Raw genomic sequence first — 25,336 nt, 5'->3', positions numbered from 1 at the left:
GTTTTGAGGGAATAATGTTGCTCTCTTAGTTGAGAGCACTTACGCGCTCACGTTTGCTAATTAGCACAAGATATAAGAATCTGAAAACAAAAAAGTCAGAGCAGGGATTCTTCAGGACCCGGAGCAACCATCAGTATAATTCATCTTGAGGGGGGAATCAATTCTTCTTCTGTCCTCTGCTCCCTTTAGGGGTTCCCACGGCAGATCAGCTACCTCCCTTTCATCCTATCCCTCCTTGCACCAACCCTCTGCATGTCCTCCTTCACTAGATCCATGAATCTTCTCTGTGGTCTTCCTCTCGTGCTCCTGCCTGCCAGGTCCATATTTAACAACCTTTACCCAGTATATCCACTACCACTCCTCTGGGCATGTCAAACAATATCACCCTTGCCTCTTTAACTTTCGCCATGAATGCTGGTGCCAAATCTATTTTTTCAGGATTTACTTCTAGGAGATTACCAACATCATCAGAATTTATGACATTTATGGACAAAACTCTGAGGCTATAATCAAGAAGTAGATTTTGCAGGATCTGGTTTGTTGTCTTGCATGCCATGGATATCTGTATCAATCCATCCAATACAGAAAGTCCTGGTTTAAGCGAATTCTCTGAAGAACTCAAAGACTCGGTGCTATCTAAATCAGATTCACGCAGCATAAAGTAAAGTGCACAATGTCATTGTTTGTTGTTCTCTGGGGAGGCCATTCAGAGTGCCTCCTTTATACCATGTTGGAAACATACCAGAAGTGAGCAGCTGCTAAATCAGTTACAGACACCACCAGTGGGATTTTTTAAAAAAAAAGAAAGACATTTTGCTGCGTGTGCTCTTGTTGTGTTTTTCCTCTGTTTGGACTGACACTGAATGTGTGAACAGCTGTACTTATTTTTGAGGAAAAAATAAGCATGGTGGTGCGAGACCTGTGTTGGCTTCATAAACTTTGCAAAGCTGCATTACACTGCACATTTTAATATAGCAGAGTTTAAATCTTCTGCACTCTGCATGAACCTGTAGCTGTCTCCAGAGGATGAGATATATAGTCCTGGTCCTGAGGTAAAAGCTCACATTAAAGAGTGCTGGTAGAGAAACTCGAGCAGAGAAATATAGCCAGCAAATGAATGAAAGAGCAGACAGAGGCTCAGTAAAGGCAGCTGTTGCTGTGCGTCTGCAGGCTGAGTTGCCGGGACTAGAGAATACACGTTTTTCTTCTGGCAGATGGAGCGTGACCAAGAACCATGGCAGGAAAACTGTGATTCCTGTAATCTGAGGGAAAAAATCAGCTGAAGGAAGGCTTGCGGTTAAGCAAATAGTAAGCAATTATAAAATGATGACAGATCAATCTTTCCATGGTGTGATGCATGCTCTACTTTTAGAGGCATGGTTTACACTATTTTGCTGTGTAATAATGTTGTAATTACTGTGACCGCTTCAGGGATCTTTGGAAGTTAAAATACGGTGGTGCAAATGTTACACCCAGCTCATGGCTTTTCAAGCACACCCAAAAACCATTACTGTACGCTGTATGGTGAGCACTACAACATCTGCCCGAGGAAATGTGCACAATGGACTCATGCTTTAGAGTGCTGGAGCTGAAGGGTTTTCAGAGAGTGAAACAACCCACTCTGACTAATTTAGCCATTCATAAACAATGGACGAGGGGTTAACATGAGTGTTTCTGTGAGTAAGAGGTTTAAAACGCAATCTCTCGTAGGTGTGTGAAGTTTAAATGCGGGCCTGGGGTTTGTCTCACCGAGAGAGATTAGCACTCAAAGCAACCAAGGTTTTCAGTCTCGCAATGCTGCCTCGTTTTTTAACTGAGCGGAAGATATCCATGGTAACCTCTTGGATGTGGCATGGCGACTCTGCTCTGGTGGCGGCTCAAAAATGTGTCGAGTGTCACTCTCTTAGCCAAACGACTCAGTGAAATGATTTTTCCAAAGCATCGACGCAAACACCAACATGAGTGAGACAATTTCTCAACTGTGGCCATGAAACAGATCTCTTCTGTCTTTTAGAAAAGGGTTCCATCACAGTGAAGAAACAATCTGTATCATTTGACCAAAAAAAAAACTATAAACAGGCTGTCATCAGCTGTTTAAGCCGTAATTATCTTCTGCCGTTTTTCACATTTTTAGTAGTCTATGTGGGATTTCTGAGCGTTATTGCAACTACTAAGCAACATTTCTTTAATAGTGAGGACCACTTCTGTGAATATGTACATCATGAACATAGACATGGATCTACATCCACACATATGGCGGTCAAGAAGTGCCAGCACAGGCAAAGTGTGGGCAGACAGCCTCCCCCACACAATCACTGGTGAAGGTTGCTGGAGGTCTATGTACACACCAACAATTCTATGCTATTAATTTAAAAATCCTACTTCTGAAGTTATTGCATTCACATTATTTTCAGAAAACTTAATCTCTTTTAAGAAGACACTATCTGGTCGTTAAGTGATGACGTGACGAATCCTACTTCCGGGCCTAAAGTAGTCTGCGTTTAATATGGCTTTTGTGTTGTTAACATGTTCAATGTTTTGTATTTTCTTCTATTTAATCTCAAAAAGCTCCTAAAACAGTCAGTGATCACTGTTGACCTCCCTCGGTTTTTATTACCGCTAATCATTTATCTAAGCTCAGTTTTTAAAACCTTAGGATGTAACTACAGCCCAGCCCATGCAGCAGTATATGAATGGCTAACCTCGTATTGTGGATGGATTATCTCAGTTGTTCTCCTGGCTGAAGTTTGGTCCTTTTACAGCATCCTGCCATGCGATTACATTTGTTCCTGACCACCGAGAACACTCACGTTAACTTTTATCGAGTGGAAAAAAAGTTAGCTTGTTTATATTATGCTAACATAGCTGTGTCGCTAGCGGTCACGTAGCACATCATTATATACTAGCTAGCAAAACTTCAGTAACCCTACAAACGTCACTGCTGTTTAGTTTTCTGTCTTCATTTATGTTGGAAGTGATAACAGAGCTGTACGTTTTAATTTGTTTCCAAAACCCCGCAGTCAAGACATGCTATATTGTATTTAGATAGAAGCTAGCGAGCTAACTCCCTGCTAACTTCTAACTCCGTTAAATGTCATAAATTCCGTTTTCATGGATGCCTGGATGTTAAACTCAATTGTTACACCTGCTAGAGCAGAATGCTGATCATTTTATTAAAGATGAAAGACTTTGGACAGTTTTTCAACTCTCAGTAATGCAATAGTGGTCGTTTGATATATGGACCTGCAGCGGAGTTTAGGCCCAGACACGGCTAGTGATACCATGCAGACATACGCCATTTTTCAGCTAATAGCTCTTCTTGTTGGTACACAAATGCACTGTGTTGCCTTCCGCATTAAAGAAATGGAAACAAATGGCTCCTTGGAAGCAAACATAAAGGGTGCTTCAAGACTTTTGCACAGTAATGTACAATACCTCATTCTTGAACTGTGGGGAACGGATTAATGCGCAGTCCTATAGTTGCTTTGACCCTATTCTGCTTATAAGCCAATAATGGTGGTAACACTGGCAACAATCCCTCACAGATAATGGACGTATACACAGTATAGGCTCGATATTTAGCAAGAATTCCTGGATTCTGTTGAATCAGCCATCAGCTGTTGCTTTTCTCCTTTGTCAGCTCTTTGAAACTTCTGGTTGTTTGCACAAGAAAAACGACAGGTTACTGACGTTGCATGGCAGTACACAAAGACGCCAAACATCCTTCACCTCCCACTTTTAACATAAAGGAGGAACTATTCATGAACCACTCTGCAGCACAATGAACATTTTGGGGGGGGGGGGGGGGGGGGGGGGGGGGTTACCTAAATTACCTAAATTAAAAGGAAAGTAGTTCCATTAGTACATTCTGTGTTCTCTGCTATTACTTGCCTGTATATTAGCTGTTTGCTCACTGTCTACGTGCCCACTTTGCTTGAGATTGTTCTTGATCAACTGATGTGACTGTCTCTGGTGGAACACCACATGCTGGGTTAGGCTAGCAAGCTCCAAGTCTCTGATTTCTGCTCTTTTTGTCATGGAATCTGTCTCCTGTCCGTCTTCACCAGAGCATGAATGCCACATTTTCAATAACCAGCAAAAAGGCAGGAAAAGAGGACAAGAGGTCATCATTTTTGCAAAATTACGCTATCGTACTATTTTGTTTACTCAGCATTGTTTGCCACAAATGCTGGGCTTATTCAAACCCCATGGTTCACATCTGACTGCGGAGTGTAATCACCTACTTACATTACGGTCATTCAAGTGCAATTTCTCTGACTAAACAGGCTAAATGCTTCCATGCTGCCTCTCTGTCTAAAGGAGGTCAACTGAGCCTATGTGAACGAGCACCCAGACAACATTGCTCCATAATGACTCCCAATGAAATAAAGCAAGTGAGTCATCCAGTACGACAAGACCTGTGTCTCCAGAGAAACGTCACAACAAGATAAAATATCCCCAATTCTGCTCCTCTAAAGGTTATCAAGCAGCTTGACTCTCTTATTGGACTCGTGTGGTTGACGAGGACACAAACAGGAAAGCTTCATTCTGGCTTTGACAAAAGGCGACTTGAACTGGCTATTCTGCAAACACTTGGCATGACAAGTTCTCTTAAGGAGTGCTCCGAAGACCTAAAGTTCCCTGAACGATCCCAACCCCCGCTGGTTGTCTGAAAGCAGACGTCCCCTGGAATGAATCCTCTGATATCACAGAGCTCTGACTCTTTTTGCTCCAGACTTCCGCGCATCGCTTCTCAATAGAGATGGACGAAAAGCTCAAGAGCAGCTCGACTAAAGGTCAAATCACACATAAAAGAAAAGTGAGGAATCCCCCCCCCCCCAAAAAAAAAAAAACTTTCGAGTTTGGTTTCTCCAGGACAAATGATAACTTTTAGTTTGCTAGTCTCCAAAGTAGATTATGCAACAGTTTCCACTTTAATACCAAGGGGTAAGAGAGGGCAGCGTTGTTATGGTAGACGCTCTCCGGTGGGCGTAAGTACAGCTGGGGTTTCTGGTTTAAATAGTTCACTCCCTCCCTCTTTCTCTCTCTCTCTCTCTCTCTCTCTCTCTCTCTCTCTCTCTCACACACACACATGCTCTCATGTCCCTCCCTCAATCTCTGCTTCATTCACCCTGACTCTTCCTCCCACACGTTTCTTCTATTTACCCACGAGACCCCAAATTCAATTACAGTCAGGGTGCCGTGGGAGGCAGACTCAGGTGCAGCTGAAAGGCATTCTCATACACAACATGTTGGGCAACTGCATCATGGGAATGACTTCACTGCAGGCAGAGCTACAGCACAGCCTTCAGCACTTTTTTATGTTTTAATTACCCATCAAGTATTGCAGCAAATAACACGAGAAAAAGAAGGGCAGCACATGTGTTGCAGAAATTTCTAACTGATAAGAAGATTTCAGCAGGAGAGCAGCAGAGGTACAGCCACAGCACCCGGAGTGGATAAGGATAATCCCATGATATCACACTGCTAGTCCGTTCTGACATGTTAATTAGCCCTGCGAATCTCAATGAGAAATTCATAATTTATTGAAGAGGGGCACTGCTGTCGTGAAGCTGCTGTGCAGCCGAGGCAAACCAGCTCTCGTGAGGGTCTCACCCTTTATCTGAGACCAGAAGGACATCACAGGCAAGACTGCGGGCTCACTAAGAGCGGCACGGCCGCCACACCCATCACGAGCTGTGATGTCTACCTACCCCGCTGCTACTCAGTCAGTGGGATACAGCAGTTCAAGAGCTTAATGAAAAGCGAGCCCATCGAAGCTGCAGTCAAACGGCGTGTGGAAGTCAGAGGATCCCCCGTCTTCACGAGTCGGTCACGAGACGAAAAGAATCACGGGTTATGTTTGCGTTCGCCTCGTCCTTTCTTTGCAAACTGACAGCAGGCAAATGGTCACATCGGCAGATAGAGTCGACCGTCGCTGCTGTGTGAACCAAACAAATACGACGATCCTCCACAAAGAGATATCCATCTTGGTTACCATAGGAACAAGACTTATTATAAAGGCATCAGTTTTCCCAAAGCACCTGTGCACAGTATAGGAAGCAGAGCAGCATGATATTGTCAGGCACAACATGACAGCGTCGGTGACAGCTTTCATCAGTGGCTCTGTGCTGTTTCACTCTGTGTCTCCACGAAATAGTGTGGATAATGTACGGGGAACTGAAATCTACATTTACAGCTGTGTTTACACTGTCACCTGTTTGCTTTTGCTTTACAGGGAATTGAGGGGTTACGCGTAATGTAAATATTTGCTATACAAGAGCTCCAGTAATACAAGTGCTCTCTATTTGCCTCATAGGAAAAACAGCCAAAATATTTCTGAGACATTTCCTTTCATTATTGATTAATATAGAGACTATGTTTCCTTATTAATAGCTTATTAACACAAATAACTGTAAAAATGGTGTTGATTAATTTTCCATTGTCTAGTTGTTGGTTAATTGTATGTTTTTGCAGCCTTTAATTGTGATACATGATGGATATCTAAATTCAGCATGCTGCAATACACTTCGAATCTGGGAAGGCTTTGGCTAGCTAGAAACATAACTTCACAAAGTTAATCCAACAAAACCCCCGCAGATGAGGGTCGCAGATGCCAACAGACTTAATAAACTAATCCGTAAGGCCAGCAATGTTGTGGGGATGGAGCTGGACTCCCTCAAGGTGGTGTCGGAGAGGCGGATGCTGTCCAAGATAAAGACAATGTTGGATAACACCTCCCACCCACTCCATGACATGCTGGTCAGTCACAGGAGCACGTTCAGTGAGAGACTGAGATTACCGAAAAGCACCACTGAACGACACAGGAAATCATTCCTGCCTGTGGCCATCTCCCTGTACAACGCATCCACTTAACACACTGGTTACTGCTACAACTACACATGTTTCTTTTCCAACTATTTATCTATGAGTGACTTATGTATGTATGTATGTATATATATGTATATATTGTACTATTCTTAGTTAGTTTATTGTCTGTCTTGTCTTAATGTTGGTTTAAAATGGAGCACTGTAACAAAAAATAATTTCCCCCAGGGATCAATAAAGTATTCTGATTCTGATTCTGATTCTGATAATGTTGCTCAGTTGTTCCCAAGTAAAGCCAAAGATGAGCTCTGGTATTTCTTCACCATACTCAGTCAAAACCATGCAACTGCTTGGTCATCCTTCTTTGGGAAATCCACTGCTCTGATAGGCAGCAGCAAGAATCTGTAGGCAGGGACAGATATTTTGTTCTGAAAGCTTTGTGGATTGTGTTTGAAGACTTTTACGTGTTTGAGTGGGCTTCGACTGCATGCATGTAAACAGACTTTGAGGGCAGCAAAAGATGGCCTGATTTTCATGAATTTCAAACCCATCTGCTGCTGTCTGATTATTTAATTGGTTTACATGTATTAACAATGACCAGAGCAAGAAAAAGGAAGATTAGCGCACAACTATCTGGATGCAGGAAACACTTGAAATCCTGGAAAACTGGTTTTCCTGGCAGACAGTCATGTACCTGACTCAGATTGATATGAAAACCCCAGATGGAAACTAAGTATACATAGATATTGTAGTTTTACATCATAGAATATTCAATATGATTGTTTTTGTTTACATCAAATCATTATATGGTATCATTTTGAATGCCTTGATATTGATTAAATGGGCTATTCCACAATCCTTTAAGGTATCCCTGATATTTATCTGGTAAAAATACCGTCTTCCTTTTATCAGTATGTGTCTCTTCACATATTAGTATTCTTAGCCATCAGTTACCGGATAATTCCTGCTGTAGCGCTTCTCCCGTGGCTCTCATCCTAAATGACCTGATTAAATTTCAGGATGTGGGGGACAACAACCCCCGCCACCCTCACAAAAACCCCTCTGTGGGATTTCAATTTCATGCCATGAGAAAAAGGCAACCGAGGGTTCAGAGTTCATGTGAGGAAAGCATGAGAATATTTCCTGGCAGAAGACAGTCAGTCAGTGCAACAATGATGCAAGACGCATGAATGCCACCGTTATTTTTGATCTTCTTCCCCCCCGTCCTCAATCTGTATCACCAGTGGAACATCTGATGCAGGCTTTCATCTTTTCACTGCATGTCTCAGCTTTTAAAAACCACACAAATCTTCCATTTATTTGACTTATTTATTTATTTTTATAGTCAAACTGAGCATATGACCCCCGCCCCCCTCTCCCTTGCCATCCCAAACACAATGCCATCTTTCAGGGGAAAATGGGTCAATCAGCAGTGAAACGAAGACGAGCTAATAATGCCCCACAACTTATTGTGAGTCACATTTTAAGTAAGAGGTTTTGAATGCAAAAAAAAAAAAAAAAAAAAAGCGATGAGGGCTGCGTTTCCTTCCTGAATATGTTACTCATAAATGATGTGCAGCAGTGAATCCCCATGCCAGCGACTTGCTCTCATATTAATGCTCCGCATGGAAACCCCCCACTCCTCAACCCAAGATCCCCGCTTCTTCCTCCCTCCACCCCTTCCCGAGCAGATATCAGTGGAAGACAGAACTCTGCAGCACGGCAGCCGGATCAGACGCTCCTCACCCACCTCTCTGCGTAGCCATGGCAACCCACACATAGACCGGCATGATTACACGTGCCCTTTCAAACAAGAACTCGTACAGTGTTGAAATTCGATGTATGTGCACAGAAAGAACATCAGCCGGGGATCCAAACTAACACCTCGGAGGGTTCACGTCCTGCCGCTCAAAGGTCGCGACAGTTGTGCCGGCGAGACGATCTCTAACAGCGGAGGGTGGGATGATAAACGAGAAATAATTCCTTTTCGTGGCAGGGAGCCACACGAGGCAGCTGCGTGTGTTTTCTAAGAGTGAATAACAACAGATTAAAGTTGGCTGAAGCAGTACTATCGGGAGAGCGGCGCTTAAGAACAGAAAAAAGAAATGTTTCTATTTTAAGGCTCCCAAAAGAGAACAAATGTAATATGTTAGCAGAACAGGCAAATATCACATGCTCGGATGCTTGTGATTCCCAGTCTCCTTGCGGTATCGGCGCCTCTTTCTAATTGTCTCCCCAGCCAGGTTGCAAACACTTTTCTCTGGTGACATGCAAGATAAAAATCAGAGAGCTGCTATTTATCTGGAAGCTCTCTCCAATGAATCCCCTCATTCACAAAGACTGAGCTTGCTGTAACAGGGGATGGAGAGATTGCCATGGTCACCATCTCCTCATTGACCGCAACAGATGCACACTATACAAGTCCCCCCCCCCGCCAAAAAAAAAAAAAGCTACTAGAGTAACAACACAGTTAATTTAAAGAGATTTGGCTTGTACTCATGCATGACTCATATCAGGAAGAGGAGAGTGACAGTAATGGGTTTAGAAAACTCATTGACATGGTGTAAAAGGTAGGGGAGAGTTGGATGTGTTGCTCTGTGCATCATAGATGCTGCCCCATTCCCCCGAATGCTCTAACAGCCAATCAAATCCCATTTGTATTCGCATTCAGCCAATGACAGCTCATCAAAAAAACGCTGGTGCCAAATCATCCCCTGTGCGCAAATCATTCAACCACTACCTCTGTCAGTTCTCCCCCCTAAAGCGCCGGGAGGCTGGGGGAAGCAGACCGTGTCCCCACCGCAGCTCCGAATTTAACAGGATTTAGCACAGTGCTCCCAGACTAGACCGTCTTCCTCTCTCTTAGCACTGCCTCCCTTTACGCTCCACGTGTCATGTTTATAAATACAGAACATGAAACGTGCGTTATGCGCGCAGATAATACGCATGTTGAATTTCAGTGGTGTCGACCCGTCCCGCTGTGCAGACACAAAAGATTTCAGAGACTCCCTTTGCATAAATACATTGAGCTTGGAGTGGAAATCTAGGCTGATTGCTTTCTATCCCAGTTAGTATTTCTGCACAACAACCATCAGAGAAAATATGCTGATGTATTTAAAGTCATCGATAAAACAACAAGCAGAAGGTTTTCAGTAATGCAGTTTAGACACAAATGAGCTATAATATAAAACAGGTAAATATGAATACACCTGTTATTCCCGGCTATAGTGCTGCAGTCAACTGCGACTAACAGTTATTTCCATTACTGACAGATGAGCTACTTCTGTGCAATCAGTCAAACAGTGACAATTATTGATTAGTTTCCCAAACTAGAGAATAACTCATCATTAAATTGTCTTTACCTTTGACCCATTTTTTTTTTACCAAATTCACAAACTAAGAGGCTAGAGCTACTGCAGGTCTGGCATATGTGCTTAAAATGTGCCTGTAATGATTATTCAAATATTAAAATAGATTCAGATTCGTTCCCTTTTGGTCTGTATGGCTAATCTGTCATCTGAAATTGGCAGCACTGGTATAGGCTTTAGGGCTTCCTCGTATCTGACTCCGCATGATTAAATTACCATAATTGTTTTAAAGAGATAGAGCAAATGTATATAAGCCATTAGGGTGGAGATTCTTGGTACCAGAAGTTTTATGGTTTCCATTTTTAGTCCTCTTATAGTCCATTTGCACTGACCAAACACACAGCAGGCTTTGGTTGGATGCAGCTGAACAACGCTCTCTGTGTAGAGAGCAAAGCCGTCTTGAAATCAGCTTTTAAAATGTAGCTTTTTATTTGATTTATTTAGCATATTTAAAACTTATCAGCATACATAACAAACGAGCAGCTCGTGGAAAAAGATATTCAACTGATGCACTAAGAAACCCCAAACTGAAACTACCATGACTGTCATTTTTATTAATGGGTAAACATTTAAGAAAACGTATGCGTCACGCCACAGCTTCATAACGTGAGTACAACACCACGACTAATGGACGGCTTTGTGCAATTAATTAGCTGTATTGTACACTAATGACAGTGGATTGAATGTCAGATTTAATAAGTACGCTGATCGGTACGTGCTGCATTTGCCAATCCCATTGCTTCCTTTTTATTAAGATCAATGTTCAGAATGGAGCTATTTATGCACCCCTGGTACTTGACTCTCCATATGCATCTGGGCGTCGCTCCACAGGTGTGTACTTGTCCTCACTGCCGGTCAGTCAGTCACTGAACAACCATACATAAGCTGTTTAAGACTGAGCTGAAAGAAGCCCTTTATCGTGCTTCTGCTCATTAAGTCAGGACCTCATTGCCATTCAGCGGACAACAAGGCACACTAGAGCTCCTCTAATTGCTTCTCATCACAATGAATGGGTGACAGCATATGGGGAGAAAAGTGGAGAGTGGCCGGATGATGCTAAGCCCTCTGGACTGGTGTGAGAGTAGGCTTGTTCTAATGAAGGTTCTCTCTTTTGTGACACAGCCCTCTTTTAGCCCGGGTGGCCCCTGCTTCCCCGGTTTCCTCTGAACACTTTCAGTTAAGAGGATGAGAGAGAGAGAGAAATCACATCCAGCAACAGAAAATAGGTTAAATATAGATGTCTGCGTTCATAGTTAGCATAAAAAAATCTACTCAGTGAAACATTCTTGATTAATTTTTTATCATTTCACACTAAAAGGATGCCTAAAAAGGAGTGGAGATGGATCCAGCATCCTTATTTAGTTATGTAAACTTTAAATATGTCAGACTGACAGGCTCTCAGACAGCGTCGTGATAATCAGGCAGCAGCATCTTCTGCAGGATACCGGTAATGGCTACAGAGCCTTGCCACTCTTCTTCTGTTGTGCTACATCTTCTTCTTTGCTCCTCCCCTAAAAACACATGTACACATGCATACACTTGCAAACACAAGCACAAATCATGAGACAAGCTAGTGCAACCACAAATGACCGCAAAACAAGGCTCTCACACTGTGCTGAAACAAGGGCACATAAATCAGGTAATTTCATTTTATTATTCCTATTTATTGATTCATTTTTATCCCCCTGTGGCTTCATGTGGGGAAATGAGTTTCACTGGGGGAGGGAGGGAGTAGGCTTCCACCCTAAGACAATGGTAGGAGAAGCGCCGAACACCAGTGGGGTGTTCATTAACATGTTTACTTTCATCCACTGATTTGTAATCTAAACTGATGGCTCAAACTCTGATGCATCAACACCCCCGAGATTCACCGACAACACGCCGTGTTTTGCACCACGTTCTCATTTTCTGCTATTGTACAAAAGCTCGGGGCTTTGAAAAGTCGAAAAGAAGGGCGATAGAGTGAGTATGAAGTAAAAAAAGTAACATAAATCAGCTCAAAACCTCAAGAGGACGCAGTGTTGGGCAACAATAGCAATAAACTTAATTTTTATAGCATTTTTCCAAACCAGAATGACAAGGTCCTTAAATTAAATCTGCAAAAATGCCAGCATTAAACCATTTCAAAATATATAAAGAGAGGGAAAGAAAAGAGAATTATAAGGCTATGGTTATAATGTTATACAGCTTGTCAATGCAGGTGGGTTTTTGAAAGTTGTTTAAAACAGGGAACTGATTAAGCTGATCTAAAGGTAAGAAGAAGTTTATTCCATGGCAAGGTTGCCATCTGCTTTACGCCTTGAGTGTGAAATCTGTAACAGCAACTGATTCCCTGATCTGTGGATCTCGGTGCAATGTTGGATAAGGTGTTCAGTTACATTATCATAGAATTGGTTTGACCTTGACAGTAAATCTACATTCACTGGCTACTTTATTAGGTACACTTGTCCAACTGCTCAGTCAAGCAAATATCTAGTCAGCCAATCACATGGCTGCAGTTCAATGCATTTGGGTATGTAAACATGGTGAAGGCGGCTTACTGAAGTTCAAACCGAGCATCAGAATGGAGATGAAAGGCGAACGTGAATGTGGCATGGTTAACGGTGCCAGACAGGCTGGTCTGAGTTTTTCAGAAACTGCTGATCTGCTGGGATTCTCCCACACAACCATCTGGCTGTGTGGGAGTGGTCCAAAAAAACAGAAACTATCCAGTGAGCAGCAGTTCTCTAGGTGGAAATGCCTTATTGATGTCAGAGGTCAAGGGGAAAATGCCAAGACTGCTTTGAGCTGATAGGAAGGCAACAGTAACTCAAATAACCAAGTGTTACAACCAAGGTATGCAGAAGAGCACACCGATCTGGTACAGCAGCAGAAGACCACACGAGATGCTACTCATTTCAGCAAAGAACAGAAAACTGAGTCTATAATGCAAAATTGGACAATAGAAGAAAAGAAAAACTTACATTTCTGCTGTGACCTTCAAGTGGAAGGATCAGAATTTGTAGTAATGGATCTATCCAGATCACAAAGACCAAATCACCCTAAACTGGTTTCTTGAATATGAAAGCATCCAAGTAAACCCATCTGGGATGTAGTGGAACAAGAGATTCTCATCATGGATGTGTAGCCAAAAACACTGCAGCGATTATGTGATGCTATCATGTCAATATGGGCCAGAATCTGTTAAGGATGTAATGTGTAAAAATACCAAGACTGAACTAGACTTCTAGCATGCCTATTGAAATTGCTCAGATAACGCACAGCTTACTGGCAAATTAGCAAATAACACCAACATAGTGTAGTAACTGTTCCAATACTCACAGATTAAGTGAATACTTTGAAGCTGAGGTGACTGAGTGGAATTCAGGTGATCGTAATATAAGAAGTATTCATCCACTGGGGAATAAGAACAACATGTCTATTCAGCAGTTTTGCGTGATGCTTAGCTTGAATAAGAAGCACGCCGTGGTTTAATCTAAACCTGTATGTACTGTTGATGTTATTAGTTATTAGGAAAGAAAAAGTATTGCAGTAAAAGCCGCATATGGAAAGCGAATTAAAATGCATAGAGATTAAGAGGTTTGTATTTAATTAATTCAGGATTTGCCTCAGCAGGTAGACTTTTAACAGGGGCTGTGGCTGTAATGGACAAAGTGAAGTGAAGGCAGGAGAGGACAGACTGCAGTCCTCAGTGGCTCATTATAGTGAGAGAGGAAGACCAGCAGTAGGAGTGCAATATGATAGAAAGAGAGAGAGAGATGGTATGTGTCTGAATTTCTAATGTTTTGCTAAATCAGAATCAGATTAGATGTATTCCATATAAGGTTGTACCTGATGCTATTCTAGCAGAAAGGTTTGGCCCGATGGATTTGAACTCCTTCATTCATTCACAGGAATGAACATAACTCTCCTCCACTCTGCCTTCATCATCCCTTCCCCCACATGCCAACTGCTAAATGCATGCTGCAATAACACTCTTCACGGACAAAATCTGCAGAGCTTCCACCAGCCATCAGCAAACATAAGCATCAAAACATCAGTACACACGGTGTCGGCGTATGTTAGCCCGAGGAACGCAAGGCCAGACGGCAGTCTGTTCTCCTGCCCCACTGAATCTAAACCAAAACGACTTTATCTTCAATCTTCTGCTTTTTTTGGAATTAAACAAAAACGATGGACTAGATTTTAGTCATGTTTCAGGAGGCCAGTCTACCGCTGTCCAGGTTTTTGCAGCCAGACTTTATCAGCATCAACACAAGTGTTCACAGCCAGAGTGCTAACTAGGCCACAGCATGGTATGCGACCCATGAGAAGGCTCTGTGGCCCCTTTTTGTTTCTCAACCATCTGATACTCTGCCCGCTGAGGTGGAAACTTACCCCTCTCAAACAGAGGAACGGGAACTGAAGCCTTCAGTATCAGTAACAGGGTGAGGTTAGACATTTTATGTTTTCTTAAAGAGACGCCCCCCCCAAAAAAATTCCTGCCTTGAATCACTTTGACAATAAAATCATCTGAGATGAGTTGCCTCTTCCTGAACAATGCTGCATGTTCCTGTTGTGAAATAAAAGACTGGATAATTGCTTGACAGATGTGTTTTGTAGACCATGCAGCTATCTCACTTCACTGCTGCGGGGAAGAGATTAACATCAGCACAGTGTGTACAAAGTTGACATATGTCTTCTGTATCTCAGGGATAGTTGGGTTGCGACTTGGTGAAACAAATTGTAATTACTGCTGAAAGAAAGCAACTCGCTTCAGGCAACTAAATGTGCTTTAAAATTGCTTTACCTCAACTCCAGTAAAAACTCCTTTCTAAGGTTTTAAAGGTCTCCCTCATGCTGCTAAATCTGGTTCTGACTCATTGGGCCGTGGACTTGGAGCCTTTGGTGTCCTGTGAGGACGTGGGCAGCTGGTGCTTTGAGTCCTGTGGAGTGTGGAATGGGGACTCCGTGAACTGGGCTCGTTCAAGTGGATGCTTGACCTGATTGGGATGTGGGGAGTTTGGAGGCCGGATGAAGTGAGCTTTCGGTTCTTTGTCACAATTCTCGAGTAATTCGTGAACCAATTTTGCTGTGGGGTGGAGTAAACTGTCCTGCTGTGGGAGACTGCTGCCATCAGGGAGTGCCACTGGTAAGAGGAGCTGCATAAGAACCATTAGAAATGCGATAGATGTCAAAATAATACCCATGTGAACCCCAATCACCCAAGATTTCCCAGTTAAACATTGCAATGTAATGAGATAAATAATATTATTAAATTCCAATGATTTTAATGTTGTGACTGATCAGTGTATACACTGCTTGGCAATTCGAAAATAATAAAGTAACCTTTTGTTTTTAGAAGCTCAACATACTCACTGAACTATATGTACATAGTAAATAAATAGATGTGTGTGTATGTATATGTGTCTATACATATCTATATATATTTTTTTTATTTTATTTTATTTTATAATAGATCTTTCCACCCTGAATGCAAGCCAGTGACTGAGATAAATATCTTCTCTGTTGATACATCTGGGCAAAAAACAACATTCAGGCCACAGAGCTTTTTATCTCAAGTACTGACTTGTGACAAAGGATATAATGTGTGTTAAATTGAGCATGAATAAAGCTTTCTGTTAGCGAGAGCCTTTTGTTACCCTCCCCTGATTCGCAGCCTCAGCTTGTTTCAGGCCAGCTTGGCGAGAAAACGTTGCAAACTCACCATCACAACCGCTCAGCTACATAATGAAGGACATTTTAGGGCCTTGCAAAAAGGGTCACTTACATATATTTCTTGTAGTGCACAGTATTTAGTCGTTTAATGTTCTTTTTCACCACCGAAGATCCAAAGTGTCAGCGTGTGTACTCCTTGGCGGTTAGAGTAGTGTTAAACACAGCTTTGGGACACTGAAACGTCATAAAAAATGTATTAAACTCTGAGGTTGAGATCACCTTTGTAAGCGGAGTTTCCCATTGCAGGTTTTCCACAGATTGCAAGCCCTGAAGCGGACTAAAAAAAAAAATCCCTTCCACTCCTGCTCTAGACTCATATCAAATTTAAGCATCACCGGCTGGATGATATTGCAGTTGACAAACTAGCGTGAGAAAAACTAGTACAAAAAAAAAAAAGTAGACATAAACAAGTGTGCAATTAAACAGGATTTCACTGGGAGAACCTAGTGAGCGTTAAGTATTAGAAGAACATATGACACCTCTAGAAAGATTAAGAGTCATGCACTGCCTAAGGAACTGCATTTACCCACACTGCCTTGGGAAACAGCCAAAAGGACACAGCCACCCTGCAATGCACACGCACTAACTGTCAGTAAAGCTCAGCAACTTCACTGCCGGGGTCAATTCATACACATTAAACAGGTCCTGTGTGGCTGCTGCTGTATCTGTTTCCCTCCATCACTACTTTTCACTATCTACTCATCTCGCTCCACTGTTTTGGGAGGAAACGCTTCTGGTCGCAGAATGTAGCTCGTTGTTCTACTCTATCCTCAGACAAATACCAGTATTTTCTCTTTCTCCTCTACACAATGAACATATGTTTTTACTTTTTTTTTTTTTTTTGCATTTTAAGCATTGTGACCAGATAGTAGAAGGCACTTAGCAATTAGTGTCTAATTTTAGCACATCCGCCTTCGCATACTGTGTCCAAATTTAGAGCCATGTGATGAGAATGTTAATCCTCTAAATCCTAAAGTCAAGAATGGAATTCGAATGGGAGCTCAAACAAGACAAATAAGATATATTCTTGTCTCTCTCGTCTGTACCTATCTGCTTTCATTAAATTATCTAAGATAACACCAGTGTTTGGAAAGCTTTAAGAACAGGGATGCTTTGCTCTGCTTCTCTCTCTTGGTCTCGTTCAGTCGTGCAACATCATAGCATGGGCATGAACTCTCCATGAGTGAGCTGTAGAATCGTGCATCCTTTCCTTGTCATCCAAGGGCGGCATAAAATATTTCCAAGGACCACCTCTGGCCCGTGAGCTGCGTTTTGAGAACCCTGGCAGCAGAAGAATAATTGTGGTGTAGTAATAGCGACAGCTGTAGAGCAGATTTGAAACACTTTGGGAGATTAGGAAAGAGTGAGCAGAAATTGAATAACCCACAATAAACTGGAGGAACCCTGACATTACTAAGATCCATCCAGTTTCATTCAACATGCAGTTACCATGCCAACCTGTTACCAGACTGCAGCTGGAATCGGGGAAATGCTTCTTGGCCACGGTGCGATAATGAAAAGTCCTGTTCAACAACAAGAAAAACGATAATGACTCACCGAGATGTCGAAAAGCTCCTCTGTGTCATCCAGCATACGGACCCTGACGGTGACGTGTCGTCCGGGGGGCATGGCCGGAGGTCTGTGCCCGGGATCTAACGTACTGATGCCAAGGGTCTCCGGAGCTCCGAGGCGCTGCCCTGCGCCAGAGGAGATTGTGTCTGGGTCTGGCTCTGCCATGGTGTGCTGCACTGCTCACTGCTCAGCCTGCATCAAGGGCAAGACAGAAGTCAAGCACAGAAAAACATATTCAACCTAAAGGGTAAAAATCTGAAACTCCCGTCTCACAGCGTCAGCGATGTATGTGCAGTACAGCCCAATGTCTGCATCGGCTCCCAGAGGACGGGCTGCACGACCTTTCATGTCACACAAAACACAGTAATTGCAAATGCAGTATTTGCACTCGCTGCTAATGGCTGATAATTGTTGCCAGTGGGAGACCCAATTAATCTAAAAAAAGAGTGAGGCAAGTTCTTGATTTCAAAGCACAAATCAGGCAGCCCTAATTTGATTTAACAAATGAATCATGAGGCTAGAGTGTAAAAATCAAAGAGCCGGTAGAATGACAGTTGATTTGGGGAAGAAGTAGAATAAACCCAGAGTAATAGGAATTAACCGAAAACACTCCAGATGATGAAATAACTATATTGGATCGGTTATCAATAAACTGCAGGTTTAAAGTAGAGATAACAGATAACGTACATCGATTTCTTTCCACTTACCCAATTCAGCTGTCATTGGGCAAGCAGGGAAAGAGATGGGGTACACCTCGGACAAGTCACTAGCCAATCAGAGCTAACACAAAGACAGGCAACTGTTCACTCCCACATCCACCAATTAACATAACACGAATGCCTTTTGGCTGCGGGAAGAAGCCCATGATGGCAAAGGGAAAACATCCAATTCGTGCAACCAGGCTCTTTCCAATCCATAACTAATAGATGAATGGCTTCAACAGGCCACAGAAAGTAACTAACATGACAAATATAAATGATGGGTACCATCGCTACAAAGCATCCAGTGCTGGAGGTTTACATCCAAAACCAGAAAGAGCTGAGGTGCATCTGGAATGTGGGAAAATCTGCAGTATCACTCAGTCAATGACTCTCCCAGATGGCTGAATGTTTTGGACAAAGTCATGGATTCATTTCGGGTTGACACTTGATCAGGCCACTATCCCCCCCCCCATTCCCCACCCCGCCACCATGTATCTACAGCCAGATCCCCTTAGGCCCTGCTGTCCTGCTTAATTCTCTCTTCATTACACATTCCAGCAGGCTGATGTCATCCCGAGACCTCACCGAGTGGTTCGTCAGAGCACCGAGGCCACTGGGCAGTTGTTCAGCCGCAGCAGAGGTGAACGACTGGTGCCAAGTTTAAGCTGAGAGCTGAATAAGGCATTTCAAAGGAGTGGATAATGTAATCCAGTAGAGTGTGTGGAGAATATAGCCCGAGGACAGTGGACACTGTAAATTCTGTGCGATGATGGTGTAGGGATCGATGGCTAGTAGGTCTGCTGACTGTAATTTTATTTTTTTAATTGATGATTGCTGACTGATTGAAAAATCAGTCGGCTGGGTGATAGAAAACTGTGACAAGCGACCAAAGATAAACAGATATTATTTACAAGAAAGAGAAAGGAAACAAGAAAACAGGAAAAAGGCAGTTTTACTTGAGGAATGACTGATTGAATAGGAAACCAATTTTCTGTCAAGTGATTGTTAAGGCTGTCAAGGCCATTCTGTCCAGATGTATTGTGGTAAAAGGCTAAAAAAGTAAAGGACACTTTGTAATGCAATTAATCAGGAAAGTTCATCTTTGAGTTCTCTGTTATAAGACTTTGGGGACCATGTTGTATCATTTTCACCTGCCTGTACACTGTCATCACAGCGCAGTGGGTGAGAGATGTTGCTGTATTCCAGTTAAAGTGCACGCTCCCTTGGGCTGATCAAAAACAGACCTAAAAGCTGCCACCGGGGCAGTCTGAATGGAAACGAGCATATTTTCCCCTAATCAAGCCCAGTTCTTTTTGACACTTGATCCGAGTGGCTGTCACCGCTCGGTGGCCCTGGCTCTTGATTATTGGCAAGCGTATTATGTCAACTCTGTAAATTCATGGCTTGCATGACCTGCACATGCACGCCACGTAACCGGACACTCTTCAAACAAGGCACCAGTGAAACAGAGGGCAGTGAAAGAGTAGACTCTGATTATTTCAGTCAGCACGTACCCTCCCCTGCACCAAGCATCATGAATCAACCAGTCATGACTCCGGGTCTGTGCGCCTCTCTGAATAGGTAACACAGGACCAAACAAACACAAAAACAGGCAGTAGTACAGATGGCCTTGTTCCCAGGGCTAGAAAGTGACACAAAGCGTACTCGTCCAGCATACAATGCCAAAAGGGACATTTGCAGACCCCTGAGTGTTTCTCAGGGTAAACCTCCCTGCCTTTGAACTTGTTTGCTTGAAATTCCACACAAGCCTGTAATGTTTAGCTGTGACTGCTGGCTTATTGAGAGTCCAGCGTTGTAACAGTGGCTCCTCTGTGCGCAGAGGCACGCAGGGGCCCCTAGATGAAGTCCACAACTGCACAGCTGGAATCCTTTAATGACAGCTGAATGGCCAGAGGCTGTCTACCTGAGAGAAGCTGCATAACAAAAAAACAGAGCTCAATTTCTTCTGTGTTTCGCAATCGACACTGATACATGGGTGTGGCTGGCATTGCCTGAAAGGCTTTAAGTTCTTACTGTACTGCTGGCAATGTGACATGTCCATTAAGTGAAAGGAATGACAACCAACAGGATACGTGTAACTAAGGGATATGCAAAAGAGTCTCAATGACTCGAATGCTACAGTCACTGTAGACTCAGCTCATGGAGTCTGAAGTGTGGTCACACCATAAATATAATGTAGGTTAATAGAGCAGGCTGCTGTAATCCTCGGGACATTATCAGCCAGTACAGTACATGTGACATTAACGCATTGCTCGGACCCACCTGGACAGCCTCTGGAAACTGCTAAATGCACACACCCCGGCACTGTTTGATCTTTGCAATCTTTTAAATGTCACAGAGCGTGCATGGATCGTCTCAGAGAAACGGAACCCCCAACGACTGCGGCGTCTGCACATACTGCTAAGGTATATCTGTGCAATGCAAGCCACACTGCAGGGACAGAAAGGACAGTCCCTAGCAACATAGAAGGATTTTTCACACGGAGTGATAGTTATTCCCCACCTTCGAAATCCAGCATCACGAAACAACACGGGAAAGATACTCCCAAGACTTAACCCTAATCTCCTCAAACAAGTTGAATCACTTCCCTTAAAGAGCACAGTGAGAGAGAGGACTCGGGCTGCACGATTCTTACCCCCGTGTCTCGAAATGCGGGCTTGTCCACACGAAAGTATTTCCCTGCTGAAGGGGAAGACTACATCCACGTCCGGAAAAATTGGGGGAAAATGAATCCCAGATGAGTTTTAGACACAGCTCGCAGCGATCAGGAGGCTTCCTGCGGTCGCCATGGCGGACGACTGAGTGAGTGAGCCGGGGAGAGACGGGATTACATTGAACCGAGCGACGGATCCACTCCTGCTGAATTCACTCAGACAATGAAGGAGGTGCAGCAGCACCTCCACCTTCCGAACAGCAGCTGCACACCGAGGAGCAACAGCACCACCCAGCGGCAGCTGCTGTAAAACAAAACAAAACACTGCATTCAAACTTTAGAAGTTAAGATAAGACTTACATTTACCAAGAGAGTGCGAAAACATCCTTAAATGTATTATTTTCTTCACAGTCGGTGATACGGGTAACCCACTGGCGTTGTACCACTATAGCTATAGCTACACTATGGTTACAATATGGTTATAGTGGCGCTATAGTGTAACTATTGCTTAAGTAACAAAAGTTGTACTATAGTGACATTATAGATAGTTACATCATGTAGTTACATTATTTTTATATAAAATAGTTGCACTATAGTTACACTGCAGTGGTCCTATAGTTACAGTAGTTACACTATAGTGGCGCAAACCACTTTGGTAAACCAAGGTCACGTTTGTGGAAACGTTAGAGGACCAGCAGGGAAGCTTTAGGGAGCAATCCCGGAAGTTACCTCGAAGGTTACTGCTTAATGGGTATGTGCTGTATTATATTTCCACTTTAAAGTTGTTGTGATTTCAAACTCACTGTTTTCTTCCTTATGTGTGTTATACAGTTGTTTATGTATTTGCCTCAGGCACCAGGAAAATTGAAAGGGTAAACAATCACAAGAATTTAAAAAAGAAGAAGAAAAAAGCAGTACTAAGCAATGTCAGCATGTATTGAAACAGGTACTCTTTTGTTAAATAAAAAGTGGAAGTGGTAATGTCCTACCCTCTGTTTCCTCCCGGTTGTGTGTACTGTGTGTGGTCTGCTCACTTACTATCTTATTTTTGGAAATAGAGAGTCACTGATCTAAGGACAGAGGTTGGTCGTGCAACAGCATCCATGCAACAGCATCCTCTAGAGTTTGCCAGAGACTCTTAGCTCAAGGACATTTCTGTAAGGCAATGTTCTCTTTTATCAAACTACTGTATTCTGCATCACCTATGTAAAAACCAAAACCCTGCAGTTTACCTGAGGTCCAGATAAGTTTGCCATAAAGTGAAATGCAGACGAAATACAAAAGGCCATAATCATGGACACATGTTTGGAAAACCCCCCCATTAATCCTTCAGTGAATGCATAACAGTGTGTGTAAGGATGTAAACTGAAAATGAGTCAAAGGTGTAGTTGTGTCACCATCAAAAACAAAGAAAAAGATGCTAAGATATTAACTTGGCATCATGCTGATTTCCTTGTGTCCAAGTTCAGATTTTATTCAGTTTCTGTGATATCCAAGCAGAGATCTGCAATGCTAATGCATTTCTGAACTCTTCTACTACTTTGTTAAACTCATGGCATGTATTCAGAACAAATGTTATTTAAACCAGACAATATCAAAAAAGGCATTAGGCAGGTCTTTGGACAAACAGCCTCTGAGAGATGTCCAGTCCAGCGATCGCCAAGTGGTGTATTGCCTGGGATTGTTTAATTGTAGGGGTTTTTGCTTTAATACTGTGGTGTCTTTACACTGCAATACTGTAACATGCTTTAAAGTGTGAATCTGCACTATAAAATCAAATCTAATCATGAGAGCAACTGACAAAAAAACTGATGATCAAGCCCACAATTTTTCAGGCAGAACAAAAACATCAGTTTTTGTGTCATAGCAATATAAGTGATGCCAGGTCTCTCTTGGAAATGAGATTTTTAATCTCAATGAGATTTTTTTTACCTGGATAAATAAAGGAATAATAAGCAGTGGTCTCATCTTTGTCATCCCTATAAAAACTGCTTGGCCTAACTACTGTAGTAAATGCTAGTGCACCCAGTAGTATCACTGATAAATTACTTGGCCAGTGGTCCCTGAAAGTGTCCAGCGATGATACTAACAAGCCAACTACCACTGACTTTGTGACTCTAATAATGACGGACAAGTCAGATTAAGAGAAACCTCTGGTTTAATCAGTCGGTTTATGAACAGTCGATTGCTCACATTATGTAATCATTGCCAACTGTTCACTGCCTTGTATGCCCTCCTTCCCTCTCTTTTTATGCAGAGTGGCCTGGGGCTTTGGCTTGGGCCCGGGCCTCCACATCGCCCACGCCTCTGTGTATGCTATTGGGTCCAGGGACAGAGATAAAAGGCAAGGACTGCGGTGAACGACCAAAACAGTTTTTTCTTCTCCTTGCCTCTTTTTCATGTCTGCTGCTCGCCCACCTTCTCATTGGCAGGAAAGGAAGTCTCCTACGCTTTAGCGGTGTGGGACTGAAGATGGAGAAATTACACTTGGTGTCTTGGCAGCTTCAGAGGCTCTCTGGAGGCACCGTGTTGGAACTGAGGCAAAGATTAACATTTCGGCAAGAGCGTGAAAACAAGCGAGAAAGAATAAACAGACCAGAGACAATGCTGCTTTGGATTAGTTATGTAAGCAATCAAGATTTGGGGCCATGTTCTTAGTGATCTCTTATCCAGTTATGCAATAGCAAATGAAATCATTAAGTCAACTTATAGTCACTGCTGGGTGGGGAAACACTGCACACAAAAGTTTTACATAATATCTATTCATTATATGACAATTTTTCATTCAGCCGACTTTACATTTGACTGGTTTCCCGGAATGCTAATAAAAAAAAAAAAAAAACATATACTGGGAAAATGAAAACAAATATGTCACATCTAGGTTCAAATGGGGTCATGCACATATGTTGTTAGTAGCCCTTATATCAAGATCTTATGGATAAACTGGATCTACCAAATAAAAGTGATGTAACAATACGAGCCTCCCACCCACTGATAGACATAAATACCTGCATCATCCTCAACCAGCTGTACAAAAAATGTATGCATAAGCAGCTGCAGTAAAATAAATAATAAGTGCTTAATCAGAGCAGAAAAGTGCTATATAAGGATCACTTCATTACACATTTGCAGTTAGAAGAAGCCTGAACAAGGATGGCTTGTTTGGAAGCGTTGTCAGGAAAAACGTTCTTCTCTCTAAAAAGAAGTCTTCTGGAAAAATGTCCTTTGTACAGACAAGACCAAAGTGGAGATGTTTGGTCACGATGCACAGCATGATGTTTGCAAGAGAACAGAATGAAGGTGTTGCAGTGGCCCAGTTAAAGTCCAGACCTCAACCTGACCAAAATACCTTAAGAGAGCTGTGCATAAATGAATCCACTCAAGAGTGATCCAAAATACTTCCACAACAATGTGGAAAGCAATCACTTCAAGTTATTGCTGCAACGGTGGTTCTACAATCATGGAGTACTTAGTTTTTCAAAGAACTGTGTGTACGTTTTATCACAGGACTGTGTGTACATATATCATTAAGATTTGTAAAGACAAGTGAAGAGATCATTCACAACAGGATAGAATGCTGTACAAATTGGCACTCTGATAAGACACGGTGTGAATTTACCATGTAAGTCTTAAATTAGTATCAAGTTAAAGCTTGTAGATACAACTTAAACTTTTGTGTTTGCAGGTAAGTCCTTTAAACAAAAGAACTCATAATGGCCTTCAGGAGGCATAGACAGGTCCACTCCTCTCTAATTATAAATGGGGAATGGGTGGAATCTGTCTTCAATATCAGGTTTCTGGGCGCCCACATCTCCGCTGACATCAACTGGATCCACACCATTAATGCCCTGGTAAAGAAGGCCCAGCAGTGTTCTGAGGAAGAATAACCTTGAAGCTGCTGCTGGCCTTCTGCTGCTCCTCAGTGGAGAGCGTGCTCTCCTAGTGCCTGGGTGTTTAGTACACAGGGGCCACTACTAAGAACAGGAGGGTAATTTAACACTGCCCCAAAAATCATTGGCTGCTGTCTGCCACCTCTGGAGGACATCGTCAGATCCTCATTAGAGGGTGAGGTGCAGGACACCCTGAGGCACTGCCCCTCTAGTCAGTGCCTTAGGGCAATCAGGTCCTACACCTCCAGGCTCACAAAAAACTTCTTCCCCTGGGCCATTCCCACTGTCAACAAACACTGTGCCTCCACCCTCACCCCTGCCCCCTCATCTCACCAATCTGATCCATGGTCTGCGTAACTCCCATCACTCAGACCACTCACACACGCACTCTGTTCTGACCAACTCTTCTTCTTTGCAATACTTCAAAGCACTTTGAAAGTTGATCTCCAATGTGTGCCTTTTTCTTGTTTTGTATATATCTCTCTTGATTGCATATATTTCTCCTGTTTGGTACTTATTCCTGCTGTGTACTATTTATTCTTTATTCCAGCACAGTTTGTGTGGAGCCCCACAAAGAAAGTAAAG

At 42.8% G+C, this 25,336-nt stretch overlaps 1 protein-coding gene across 5 annotated transcripts in view; it reads right to left on the bottom strand.

Annotated features, from left to right (window-relative positions):
* LOC147311543 (FERM, ARHGEF and pleckstrin domain-containing protein 1-like) overlaps positions 1–21,094 on the bottom strand; it is a 58,392-nt gene extending 37,298 nt beyond the window's left edge. For 2 of the 5 annotated variants that reach the window (XR_015125473.1, XM_086267522.1), the window contains exons 1-2: positions 20,844–21,092; positions 17,472–17,678 (exon numbers count right to left, since the gene is read on the bottom strand). Coding sequence is in view for 3 of the 5 variants with exons in the window: in XM_086267522.1 (XP_086123648.1) it covers positions 17,472–17,651 (180 nt within the window). In the remaining 2 variants the exon portion in view is untranslated. Of the gene's footprint in view, positions 1–17,471; positions 17,679–20,843 lie in introns of all 5 variants that reach the window. The other 3 variants (XR_015125472.1, XM_086267520.1, XM_086267521.1) reach the window with 3 other exon arrangements.
* Positions 21,095–25,336: the final 4,242 nt, after the last annotated feature.

This window comes from Aulonocara sp. 'chitande type north' Nkhata Bay, linkage group LG16, assembly GCF_057382095.1.
Source record: "Aulonocara sp. 'chitande type north' Nkhata Bay isolate Kocher_YH1m ecotype deep benthic linkage group LG16, A_spYH_male_GT1.1, whole genome shotgun sequence".
Taxonomy (NCBI): Eukaryota; Metazoa; Chordata; class Actinopteri; order Cichliformes; family Cichlidae; genus Aulonocara; species Aulonocara sp. 'chitande type north' Nkhata Bay.
Note: the sequence above shows the minus strand (reverse complement) of the source record. Positions and strands in the feature narration are given on the sequence as shown.